At 50.8% G+C, this 13,471-nt stretch overlaps 1 protein-coding gene across 1 annotated transcript in view; it reads right to left on the reverse strand.

Annotated features, from left to right (window-relative positions):
* Positions 1–359: 359 nt before the first annotated feature.
* Positions 360–13,471, reverse strand: part of GRK7 (G protein-coupled receptor kinase 7) — a 206,872-nt gene continuing 193,760 nt past the window's right edge. The window contains exon 4 of the mRNA XM_063915587.1: positions 360–1,027. Coding sequence (XP_063771657.1) covers positions 682–1,027 — 346 coding nt within the window. The 3' untranslated portion in view covers positions 360–681. The remainder of the gene's footprint in view (positions 1,028–13,471) is intronic.

The raw sequence follows: 13,471 nt of genomic DNA on the forward strand, positions 1-13,471 counted from the left end.
GTGATTTTACTGAGAGAATGTAAAATAGTGCTAGACACACCTAAAAGGTGGTGCTAGACACCCCCCCTAATAAAATTAGCTGTGCACGCCTATGATAGCAACCAATCAGATTCCAGGTATTATGTTCTAGAAGGTGCTAGATAAATGAGAAGTAGAATCTGATTAGTTGCTATGGGCAACATCCCATCTTAAATAGAACTCCCATCTTATAATGATAATATAGGTTTTTTCATAGTGTCTCCCACCTTATGTAATACAGGAATATTTCATATAGCAGGACAAGACAGCCAATACCATAGTATTAGCATTTTCCTGCACTCTTTAATAATAAAACAAGCCGAAACGCCACAGCTGCCTTTTGTTCTTAAGCTTCCTTCCTTTAATAATAAAAAAACAAAATAACAAACAAATGTTTGTGATAAATATATGAGTGTGGGTGTTTTTGTGTACAAGGAAGCATCACAATGAGACACACAAGGGTTTGGTAAAGTTTTCCAAAATATACATCTTCAAAATGACTGCTGATTGGATATTCTTGGTGTTATCTATGTTGCATGGAGCCACATGTTGTAGGCAGTCTCTTGCACAATGTTTTCCAGCATTGAAAATAGTCTTGTTGTAGGAAGCTGCTCATGTTTCAATATGTCCCATTCTGCCCCTGGTTTATGTGTGGGTTGCCAGCTATATTATGGAACAGACTCCGGACTTCTTCTCACCACTGCTATTCATGTATTTCCCAGTGCTTTTCCTGTTTGGGTCATTCAGCTCAGCAAACAGTCCTGTCTCGATGATCTCCTCCTGCCAGCTAATTGGCACAGCGCCAGTGGCAAACCTTTTGAAGTACACGGCGTCTTTGTCATCGAATTCAATCCCTCGGATCTCAGAGAAGTCAGCTATATCTGCAATGTCTTTGGCATAGACCACAGACGGGTCTGGAACAAATGGTGGGTCCACCATTCCTGCCTCCAGTCTATTAAAGTTTATGGATTTGAAGAACGAATGTTTCCTTGGGTCATCGTCATTGGTCCTGTGAGAAAAGATGACAGGTCAGGGTAAAATACTAACTTTTCATGGTCCTTAAGTAGATTCCTGACAGCTGATTTTAAACATGAAATGGACAGTAAGGGGTGCAACTGCTGCACTGCAGGACTGAAAGGTAGACAGTCATGCGCCTGCTATTGTACTCTGCACAACACTATTAATTGTTTATTACCACGGCCATATTTCCTGCCATTTCCTTCTGGTGTAAAGAAACAGAGTCTCATCCAGATATACTTTCCTGCAGAAAAACCCATGGACAACCAATCCCCATTTCCACTCATCTTTTTCCTCCCCAAAATCCAGCTTCTCTTCTCTAAACTATACCACCTAAATGATATATGTCTTTGCCCACACTATGGACATGAGCTACTACCGATTGAGCTAGGAAATATACTGAACAGTCCCTGAAATAATCCTCAGCCCCCACTACCACAGTGTTTCCAAAACTCACCCTGTCCTCGCTTTCTCCTAACAGTCCAGGTTTAAAAGCTATTCATGCTCGAGCACAGGTGACTTATCAGTACCTCTGTCATTTTGATTTTACTCTGTTAGGGGGGCATGAGGACAGACAGAGGGTCCGAATCAGCATGGAACACAGGTATGACTAGGTTCTCATGTTGGGGCCTTTTGAAGCGTGCGCACACTGTGAAATGCAACGGCAGCTCACATCTGTGAAAGCCTCTGCGTTCGCGGGGCGGGTGGGGTGTTGCAGTGACGTTTAAGAGGCGTATGGTCTGGACAACACACGCTTGTCGGGACCATTTGCTGGGCGGGCTGTGGCGGCTGTGTGACGTCACACGCAGTTGATGCGACCCAAAACATGGTGGGAAGCTGTCTGCCTTCGTAGCTAGGCTGCATAGGCAGAGAGCTACCCTAAACATGCGAAAGCTTTGCCACCGTGTGATGCTTTCACATGGGTGCGGGGGCTGGATCCAGCTTGTGAGTGGACTTGCCCTGTGCTGGGCGTCCCCCAGAGTAATGGATCATAGATGTGTGATTTTTCCCACATCTACAATCCATGCTGAATTAGGCCCAGAGTTTGCAAAAACCGTTCTCTACCCCAATAAACTTGTTGTCTCTCTTTGTTCTGTAATTATTTGTATAATGGTCTTTTGCTTTGTAAATGTTATGCTCATTTTCTGAATGCCATTTCACTTGAAAATTCTGTTTAGAAAACAATTGAATGAAAAAATGTATCTGGCAGAAGTTGTAACGCTGTGGATGCTGATTGCACTGCAGCACCAGGGAGTATAGCACACCTGGGAGCACTGCAGGACCAGGGAGTATGGCACACCTGGGAGCACTGCAGAACCAGGGAGTATAGCACACCTGGGAGCACTGCAGGACCAGGGAGTATTGCACACCTGGGAGCACTGCAGAACCAGGGAGTATAGCACACCTGGGAGCACTGCAGGACCAGGGAGTATAGCACACCTGGGAGCACTGCAGGACCAGGGAGTATTGCACACCTGGGAGCACTGCAGAACCAGGGAGTATAGCACACCTGGGAGCACTGCAGGACCAGGGAGTATAGCACACCTGGGAGCACTGCAGGACCAGGGAGTATAGCACACCTGGGAGCACTGCAGGATCAGGGAGAATAGCACACCTGGGAGCACTGCAGGACCAGGGAGTATAGCACACCTGGGTATATAACACACCTGGGAGCACTGCAGCACCAGGGAGCACTGCAGCACCAGGGAGTTTAGCACACCTAGGAGTATAAAATATCTGGAAGCACTGCAGCACCTGGCAGTATAACACACCTAAGAGCAATCTAGCACCTGAGAGTACAGCACACTTGAGAGCACTACAGGACCATGGAGTATAGCACACCTGGGATTATAACACATCTGGAAGCACTGCAGCACCAGGGAGTGTAACACACCTAAGAGCATTGCAGCACCTGAGAGCACTGCAGCACCAGGGAGTATTGCACACCCTGGAAGTATAACACATCTGAAAGCACTGCAGCACCTGGGAGTATAGCACACCTGGGAGCACTGCAGGATCAGGGAGTATAGCACACCTGGGTATATAACACACCTGGGAGCACTGCAGCACCAGGGAGCACTGCAGCACCAGGGAGTTTAGAACACCTGGGAGCACTGCAGCTCCAGGGAGTATAGCACACTTGGGTATATAACACACCTGGGAGCACTGCAGCACCAGGGAGTATAGCACACTTGGGTATATAACACACCTGGGAGCACTGCAGCACCAGGGAGTTTAGCACACTTGGGTATATAACACACCTGGGAGCACTGCAGCACCAGGGAGTTTAGCACACTTGGGTATATAACACACCTGGGAGCACTGCAGCACCAGGGAGTATAGCACACCTGGGAGCACTGCAGGACCAGGGAGTATAGCATACCTGGGAGCACTGCAGGACCAGGGAGTTTAGCACACTTGGGTATATAACACACCTGGGAGTATAGCACACCTGGGAGCACTGCAGCACCAGGGAGTATTGCACACCCGGGAGTATAACACATCTGAAAGCACTGAAGCACCTGGGAGTATAGCACACCTAAGCGCAATCTAGCACCAGGGAGTATAGCATACCAGGAGCACTGCAGCACCAGGGAGTATAGCACACCTGGGAGCACTGCAGGACCAGGGAGTATAGCACACTTGGGTATATAACACACCTGGGAGCACTGCAGCACCAGGGAGTATTGCACACCCGGGAGTATAACACATCTGAAAGCACTGAAGCACCTGGAAGTATAGCACACCTAAGCGCAATCTAGCACCAGGGAGTATAGCATACCAGGAGTACTGCAGCACCAGGAAGTATAGCACACCTGGGAGTATAACACACCGGGAGCACTGCAGCACCAGGAAGTATAGCACACCTGGGAGTATAACACACCGGGAGCACTGCAGCACCTTGGAGCAATGCAGTACCTGAGAGTATAGCACACTTGGGAGCACTGCAGCACTAGGGATTATAGCACACCAGGGAGTATAAAATATGTGGAAGCACTGCAGCACCTGGCAGTATAACACACCTAAGAGCAATCTAGCACCTCAGAGTACAGCACACTTGAGAGCACTACAGGACCAGGGAGTATAGCACACCTGGGATTATAACACATCTGGAAGCACTGCAGCACCAGGGAGTATAACACACCTAAGAGCATTGCAGCACCTGAGAGCACTGCAGCACCAGGGAGCATTGCACACCCGGGAGTATAACACATCTGAAAGCACGGCAGCACCTGGGAGTATAGCACACCTAAGCGCAATCTAGCACCAGGGAGTATAGCATACCAGGAGCACTGAAGCACCTGGGAGTATAGCACACTTGGTAGTATAGCACACCGGGAAAACTACAGCACCTTGGAGCAATACAGTACCTGAGAGTATAGCACACTTGGGAGCACTGCAGCACCAGGGAGTATAACACACCTAAGAGCAGTGCAGTGCCAGAGATGATAGCACACCTGAGAGTACTGCAGCATCAGGGAGTATTGCACACCCTGGAAGTATAACACACCTGAAAGCACTGCAGCACCAGGGAGTATAGCACACCTAAGCGTAATCTAGCACCGGGGAGTATAGCATACCAGGAGCACTGCAGCACCAGGGAGTATTGCACACCCAGGAGTATAACACATCTGAAAGCACTGCAGAACCTGGGAGTATAGCACACCTAAGCGCAATCTAGCACCAGGGAGTATAGCATACCAGGAGCACTGCAGCACCAGGGAGTATTGCACACCCAGGAGTATAACACATCTGAAAGCACTGCAGAACCTGGGAGTATAGCACACCTAAGCGCAATCTAGCACCAGGGAGTATAGCATACCAGGAGCACTGCAGCACCTGGGAGTATTGCACACCCGGGAGTATAACACATCTGAAAGCACTGCAGCACCTGGGAGTATAGCACACCTGGTAGTATAGCACACCGGGAGAACTACAGCACCTTGGAGCAATACAGTACCTGAGAGTATAGCACACTTGGGAGCACTGCAGCACCAGGGATTATAGCACACCAGGGAGTATAACATATCTGGAAGCACTGCAGCACCTGGGAGTATAGCACACCTAAGAGCAATCTAGCACCTGGGAATACAGCACACTTGGGAGCACTGCAGCACCAGGGAGTATAACACACCTAAGAGCAGTGCAGTACCAGAGATGATAGCACACCTGAGAGTACTGCAGCATCAGGGAGTATTGCACACCCTGAAAGTATAACACACCTGAAAGCACTGCAGCACCTGGGAGTATAGCACACCTAAGCATAATCTAGCACCGGGGAGTATAGCACACCAGGGAGCACTGCAGCACCAGGGAGTATTGCACACCCAGGAGTATAACACATCTGAAAGCACTGCAGAACCTGGGAGTATAGCACACCTAAGCGCAATCTAGCACCAGGGAGTATAGCATACCAGGAGCACTGCAGCACCAGGGAGTATTGCACACCCAGGAGTATAACACATCTGAAAGCACTGCAGCACCTGGGAGTATAGCACACCTAAGCGCAATCCAGCACCAGGGAGTATAGCACACCTGGGAGCAATGCAGCAACGGGGAGTATAGCACACCTGGGGGTATAGCACACCGGGAGAACTGCAGCACCTTGGAGCAATGCAGTACCTGAGAGTATAGCACACTTGGGAGCACTGCAGCACAAGGGATTATAGCACACCAGGGAGTATTGCACACCCAGGAGTATAACACATCTGAAAGCACTGCAGAACCTGGGAGTATAGCACACCTAAGCGCAATCTAGCACCAGGGAGTATAGCATACCAGGAGCACTGCAGCACCAGGGAGTATTGCACACCCGGGAGTATAACACATCTGAAAGCACTGCAGCACCTGGGAGTATAGCACACCGGGAGAACTACAGCACCTTGGAGCAATACAGTACCTGAGAGTATAGCACACTTGGGAGCACTGCAGCACCAGGGATTATAGCACACCAGGGAGTATAACATATCTGGAAGCACTGCAGCACCTGGGAGTATAGCACACCTAAGAGCAATCTAGCACCTGGGAATACAGCACACTTGGGAGCACTGCATCACCAGGGAGTATAACACACCTAAGAGCAGTGCAGTACCAGAGATGATAGCACACCTGAGAGTACTGCAGCATCAGGGAGTATTGCACACCCTGGAAGTATAACACACCTGAAAGCACTGCAGCACCTGGGAGTATAGCACACCTAAGCGTAATCTAGCACCGGGGAGTATAGCACACCAGGGAGCACTGCAGCACCAGGGAGTATTGCACACCCAGGAGTATAACACATCTGAAAGCACTGCAGAACCTGGGAGTATAGCACACCTAAGCGCAATCTAGCACCAGGGAGTATAGCATACCAGGAGCACTGCAGCACCAGGGAGTATTGCACACCCAGGAGTATAACACATCTGAAAGCACTGCAGAACCTGGGAGTATAGCACACCTAAGCGCAATCTAGCACCAGGGAGTATAGCATACCAGGAGCACTGCAGCACCAGGGAGTATTGCACACCCGGGAGTATAACACATCTGAAAGCACTGCAGCACCTGGGAGTATAGCACACCTGGTAGTATAGCACACCGGGAGAACTACAGCACCTTGGTGCAATACAGTACCTGAGAGTATAGCACACTTGGGAGCACTGCAGCACCAGGGATTATAGCACACCAGGGAGTATAACATATCTGGAAGCACTGCAGCACCTGGGAGTATAGCACACCTAAGCGCAATCTAGCACCAGGGAGTATAGCACACCTGGGAGCAATGCAGCAACGGGGAGTATAGCATACCTGGGGGTATAGCACACCGGGAGAACTGCAGCACCTTGGAGCAATGCAGTACCTGAGAGTATAGCACACTTGGGAGCACTGCAGCACAAGGGATTATAGCACACCAGGGAGTATAGCACACCTGGGAGTATAACATATCTGGAAGCACTGCAGCACCTGGGAGTATAGCACACCTAAGAGCAATCTAGCACCTGGGAGTACAGCACACGTGGGAGCACTGCAACACCAGGGAGTATAACACATCTGGAAGCACTGCAGCACCTTGGAGTATAACACACCTAAGAGCAGTGCAGCACCAGAGATGATAGCACACCTGAGAGCACTGCAGCACCAACCAGGGAGTATAGCACACCTGAGAGCACTGCAGCACCAACCAGGGAGTATAGCACACCTGAGAGCACTGCAGCACCAACCAGGGAGTATAGCACACCTGAGAGCACTGCAGCACCAACCAGGGAGTATAGCACACCTGAGAGCACTGCAGCACCAACCAGGGAGTATAGCACACCTGAGAGCACTGCAGCACCAACCAGGGAGTATAGCACACCTGGAAGCACTGCAGCACCAACCAGGGAGTATAGCACACCTGACAGCACTGCAGCACCAGGGAGTATTGCACACCTGGGAGCACTGCAGCACCAACCAGGGAGTATAGCACACCTGGAAGCACTGCAGCACCAACCAGGGAGTATAGCACACCTGGAAGCACTGCAGCACCAACCAGGGAGTATAGCACACCTGAGAGCACTGCAGGACCAGGGAGTATAGCCCACCTTGTGGCACTGCAGCACCAGGGAGTATAGCACACCTCGTGGCACTGCAGCACCTGAAAGTATAGCACACCTAGGAGTAATGCAGCACCAGGGATTGTAGCACACCTGAGAGCTCTGCAGCATAGCACCCCACAGGTAACCCTAGAAAGAGGGCAATCCACCCTTAAAGAAACCCCATCATACAGCAGATAGGAAACTTGATCTGAATGGTGCTCATTCAAGACTCCAGCAACTAGATTTGCAGTAATGGGAGATCTCAGTGGGAGACATTCTTGCTTAAAGGTGGCTGTAAACATTGGATGATCCATTTAACATAGAAAACTACATTTAACCCTTAAAGTGACCCCACTGTATGATCATGCTTGTTACAAAGTTAGGAGGCTATCACTGTAAATCCTAGAGACAGACATGCGAGGGGACGCGGTGCACTAATTGGGGTTCCCGGTCACATTACGGAGGAAACACCAAAATAACTTAAACTCATGTCAACCTTTTGTCCATGTCGACCTATTTCAGGTGTCGACCAGTTGGTGTCATCCTAAGTGGTGCCGACCTTATTGGTGTCGACCTTGAGTCCCAGACCCTTTCCCCTTACTTATGACTATTTACGTGCTTGTGTGGATTCTTCAGTTTGTATGAAGCTGTACTGTAGTGCTCAGAATAGAGAACATGTTATTGTAAAGTAAACATATCGCTCTACAGAGTGCAACAATCTCTGCACAAATATGTCAGGCACAATGAAGTGTCACAATGCAGTCCATACAGATAGGCCCACCATCAAGGTGGGGACTCCGGGCCCGGGTGGTTGCAGTCAGGATCAGGGGTCCAGGTCAGCTGCCTGCCTGCGCATCGGCAGGCAGCCATGGGGGACAGAGCCGCGGTCATATTCTTACTACAGAGCCGTCCGTGAGCCAATTCCCGATTGGCTGCCGGTCTGCGAGCTATGATTGGTTCACGGACGGCTCTGTAGTAAGAATACAGTCGCGGCTCTTTACCTCCGTGCCATGGCTGGCTGCTGGTGCGCAGGCAGGCAGCTGACCTGGCACCCGATGCTGACTGCAGCCACCCGGGCCCCCTCAGATGGGGGTGTCTGTGCTCACCAGTGACAGCCTTTCCTTCAGATGCCAGAGCAGGGCCAGCCTCCAGGCTTCCTCAGTGCAGTCCCAGGCCCCAGCACCTCATAGTTGTTAGTGGCTGGCTGCTCTAAGTTCCCTAACACACTGACTGGTAGCCCCGCCTCGTCCAGCACACATGCATCTCCAAGTCAGTCAGAACTGGACCCAGGCTGACCCCGCTCCACTACTACTACTACCTGTACAGAGAGAGAGAGTGAGGTGACTGGCGTAGGCCAGTGGTCTATATGTGTGAAGGAGGTTACTAGGTGCAGGTCTGGGGCATATTGGTTTGAGGGAGATTGCTGAGCAGGGCTAAGACATGTGTGTGAGGGAGGCTGACATTTTGTTTCTCGCAGCCTCCTGATGTGCGAGAAAAAAAGGTGTGGAAACTCAGCACTTGAGCTGTCCAAACAGGAGTTTAGATGGCCAAAGCAGGGAATTTGGGGGGGTCATTCAGGCTCGATCGCATGCGGCATTTTTTTGCAGCCGTGCGATCGGGTCTGAACAGCGCATGCATGCGGGCCGCAATGCGCAGACGTGTTGCTGTCCGGTGACGGCCGTCGCCGGGCAGAGACGAAAAGACTGAAGAAAGCGCTCGCAGCGGCGAACGCAAGAAGACTGACAGGAAGAGGCCGGCCGGGGGTGTCAACTCACTGTTCTGGGAGTGGCCAGGAAAACGCAGACGTGCCCGACAGTTTCCAGGGAGGGATCCTGACGTCAGCTCCAGCAAGGATTATCGCAGCGGCTGAGTAAGTCTTGAGCTGTGCAGAGACTGCACAAACTCTCTGCACAAGCGAACGCTCCACTGCAAAGGCATTAACCCCTCCCCTGTAGGCGGCGATTACCTGGTCGCAGCAGTGCAAAAAATAGTCTGCGTACGACCAGGACTGAATTAGGTCCCGTGACGGGTTCAGCAGTTCCCAGTTTAGACGGGTTTAGCCGTTTTAGGCGGCTAAACCCGGTCTATATGGGAGTGACATGCGTGATGTGCATGGGTGCACAAACACAATTAAATAGTGACAATTGTTTGGTTGTCTGAAAAGTTCTGTTTAGACGGTCAAAACAATTGAATCACCCCCATAGAATGATGGGGGAGACAACACAGGGGGAGATAATGGTTTGGCTGAGAGACGCAGCAGAGTGGGAGATGATGATGTGCAGAGAGACGATGCAGGGGAGGGGTAGTGTGATGGTGTGCAGAGAGACAACGCAGTGGCTAGGGGATAGTGTGCCGAGAGACAACGCAGTGGCTAGGTGATAGTGTGCTGAGTGATGATGCACGGGGAGATGATGGTGTGCTGAGAGACTATGCAGGGGGAGATGATGGTGTGCTGAGAGACTATGCAGGGGGAGGTGATAGTGTGCTGAGTGATGATGCACGGGGAGATGATGGTGTGCTGAGAGACTATGCAGGGGGAGATGATGGTGTGCTGAGAGACTATGCAGGGGGAGGTGATAGTGTGCTGAGTGATGATGCACGGGGAGATGATGGTGTGCTGAGAGACTATGCAGGGGGAGATGATGGTGTGCTGAGAGACTATGCAGGGGGAGGTGATGGTGTGCTGAGTGATGATGCAGGGGGAGATGATGGTGTGCTGAGAGACTATGCAGGGGGAGGTGATGGTGTGCTGAGAGACTATGCAGGGGGAGGTGATGGTGTGCTGAGTGATGATGCAGGGGGAGGTGATGGTGTGCTGAGTGATGATGCAGGGGGAGATGATGGTGTGCTGAGAGACTATGCAGGGGGAGATGATGGTGTGCTGAGAGACTATGCAGGGGGAGGTGATGGTGTGCTGAGTGATGATGCAGGGGGAGATGATGGTGTGCTGAGAGACTATGCAGGGGGAGATGATGGTGTGCTGAGAGACTATGCAGGGGGAGGTGATAGTGTGCTGAGTGATGATGCACGGGGAGATGATGGTGTGCTGAGAGACTATGCAGGGGGAGATGATGGTGTGCTGAGAGACTATGCAGGGGGAGGTGATGGTGTGCTGAGTGATGATGCAGGGGGAGATGATGGTGTGCTGAGAGACTATGCAGGGGGAGGTGATGGTGTGCTGAGAGACTATGCAGGGGGAGGTGATGGTGTGCTGAGTGATGATGCAGGGGGAGGTGATGGTGTGCTGAGTGATGATGCAGGGGGAGATGATGGTGTGCTGAGAGACTATGCAGGGGGAGATGATGGTGTGCTGAGAGACTATGCAGGGGGAGGTGATGGTGTGCTGAGTGATGATGCAGGGGGAGATGATGGTGTGCTGAGAGACTATGCAGGGGGAGGTGATGGTGTGCTGAGAGACTATGCAGGGGGAGGTGATGGTGTGCTGAGTGATGATGCAGGGGGAGGTGATGGTGTGCTGAGTGATGATGCAGGGGGAGATGATGGTGTGCTGAGAGACTATGCAGGGGGAGATGATGGTGTGCTGAGAGACTATGCAGGGGGAGATGATGGTGTGCTGAGAGACTATGCAGGGGGAGGTGATGGTGTGCTGAGTGATGATGCAGGGGGAGATGATGGTGTGCTGAGAGACTATGCAGGGGGAGGTGATGGTGTGCTGAGAGACTATGCAGGGGGAGGTGATGGTGTGCTGAGTGACGACACAGGGGGAGGTGATGGTGTGCTGAGTGACGACGCAGGGGGAGGTGATGGTGTGCTGAGTGACGATGCAGGGAGATGATGGTGTGCTGAGTGACGATGTAGAGGTAGGTGATGGTAGGGGGAGGTTATGTTTCTTGTCACACTGGAAACATAATTTTCCTGTTTGTGTAGGAATATTAACAAGTTCAACATCATACAACAGCGGTTCAACCAGACTCATATAAGATATAACCTATGTCACACTGTGTCCCTTGTGTGTCTCAGTGAATCACATGATTGCTGGCTGGCTCCCGATTTGATACTGACTGGTCAGCTAACCCGCACTGTCATGGCTGCACCCTTGGCTGATTTTGGAGGGAACTCCAGTGTTGTGGACACTGAGGACTTGCAAAGAGGACTGTGGTTTCTGTAATAGGGAAAGTCTGCTTCTGTCACCGGTATGTGCATCTGTTCGTGTGTTAGCCAAACCGCTGGGCAAACTAGTTACCCGGCTCCTGCAAGACAGGTGAGACAGCGCTCGGCTGGGAAGGCCTGGGCGATTCTGTTTTGTGACAACTGTTTTGTTTCCAACACAATATGCTGCTCCTATGTAAGTAAATGCTAATAATAAATGTATAAAAAATATTCAACTTCTCAGGATGGGGTATACGTGTGATGTGAGTGCAGTAGGGTATGCTGTGAGAGTTTATGGTGTTTGTCATAAAAGGGCCCACCAGCAGCTGGACACGTTTTCTATGTGTTCTCTGCTATGACTGTTGTAGCTGGGAAAGAGAAAATCCATATTTTGTGATTAGCATTCTTCAAAAAAAAAATTTTTTTTTATTGTACTCATGTCTCTAAGACAGTTTTATAGACAATCTTTACTATATTTGACACCCTACACTATGGCCCTCATTCCGAGTTGATCATTCGCTAGCTACTTTTTGCAGCCGTGCAAACGCATAGTCGCCGCCCACGGGAGAGTGTATTTTCGCTTTGCACGTGTGCGAACACGTGTGCGAACACGTGTGCAGCAGAGCGGGACAAAAAAGTTTTTTGCACTTTCTGAGTAGGTCTGAACTTACTCAGCCCTTACGATCACTTCAGCCTGTCCGGTCCCGGAATTGACGTTAGACACCTGCCCTGCAAACGCCTGGACACGCCTGCGTTTTCCGTACCACTCCCAGAAAACGGTCAGTTGACACCCATAAACGCCCTCTTTCTGTCAATCTCCTTGCGAACAGCTGTGCGAATGGAATAGTCGCTAGAAGCATTGCACAGCAACAATGCTGTTTGTACCCGTATGACGCACGTGTGCATTGCGGTGCATATGCATGCGCAGTAGTAACCTGATCGCTGCGCTACGAAAATCGGCAGCGTGCGATCAACTCGGAATGATGCCCTATGTTCTGCAGAAAAGCACCCTGCAATGCATACAAGAACAAGAGACTGCTTACCATCATTTATAACTGACCGAAGTATAAGGGATTACATTGCACAGTGGTAGCAAATGTGCTGGTGGATTGTGGAAATAAGGAGATTTATGGTAGACTTAGACAGGGAATAACATCAGGGGGTGTAGAGTTGGTTCTTGAGCCGAGGCACCAACAGGCTAAAGCTTTGACTGTTCCCAGGTAGCACTGCACCTCCTCTATAGCCCCGCCTCCATGCACTGGAGCTCAGTTTTGTTAACCAGTCCAATGCAGTAGCAGGTAAGAGAGATGATATATGTTAGTCACATAGAACCACATTCTCACGACAGGAGAAGGGACTAGCGGCTAATGCCATACAAACCCAAAGAAGCTAAGTACGTCAGGGTGGGCGCCCTGTGGAATCCAGTGTACTTCGCAGAAAGAGATTTAACAATGGTAAGTCTACCATAAATCTCCTTTTCTGCAGCGGGGTACACTGGTATTCCACAGGGAATAACATCTGGGATGTCCTAAAGCAGTTCCTCATGGGAGGGGACGCACTGTAGCGGGCACAAGAACCCGGCGTCCAAAGGAAGCATCCTGGGAGGCGGAAGTATCAAAGGCATAGAACCTGATGAACGTGTTCACTGAGGACCACGTAGCCGCCTTGCACAATTGCTCTGCAGACGTGCCATGGCGGGCCGCCCAAGAAGGTCCAACCTAGCGGGAATGGGCCTTGATAGCAGCAGGAGCTGGAAGCCCAGCATGTGTGTA

Source organism: Pseudophryne corroboree, chromosome 4, assembly GCF_028390025.1.
Source record: "Pseudophryne corroboree isolate aPseCor3 chromosome 4, aPseCor3.hap2, whole genome shotgun sequence".
NCBI classification, from domain to species: Eukaryota; Metazoa; Chordata; class Amphibia; order Anura; family Myobatrachidae; genus Pseudophryne; species Pseudophryne corroboree.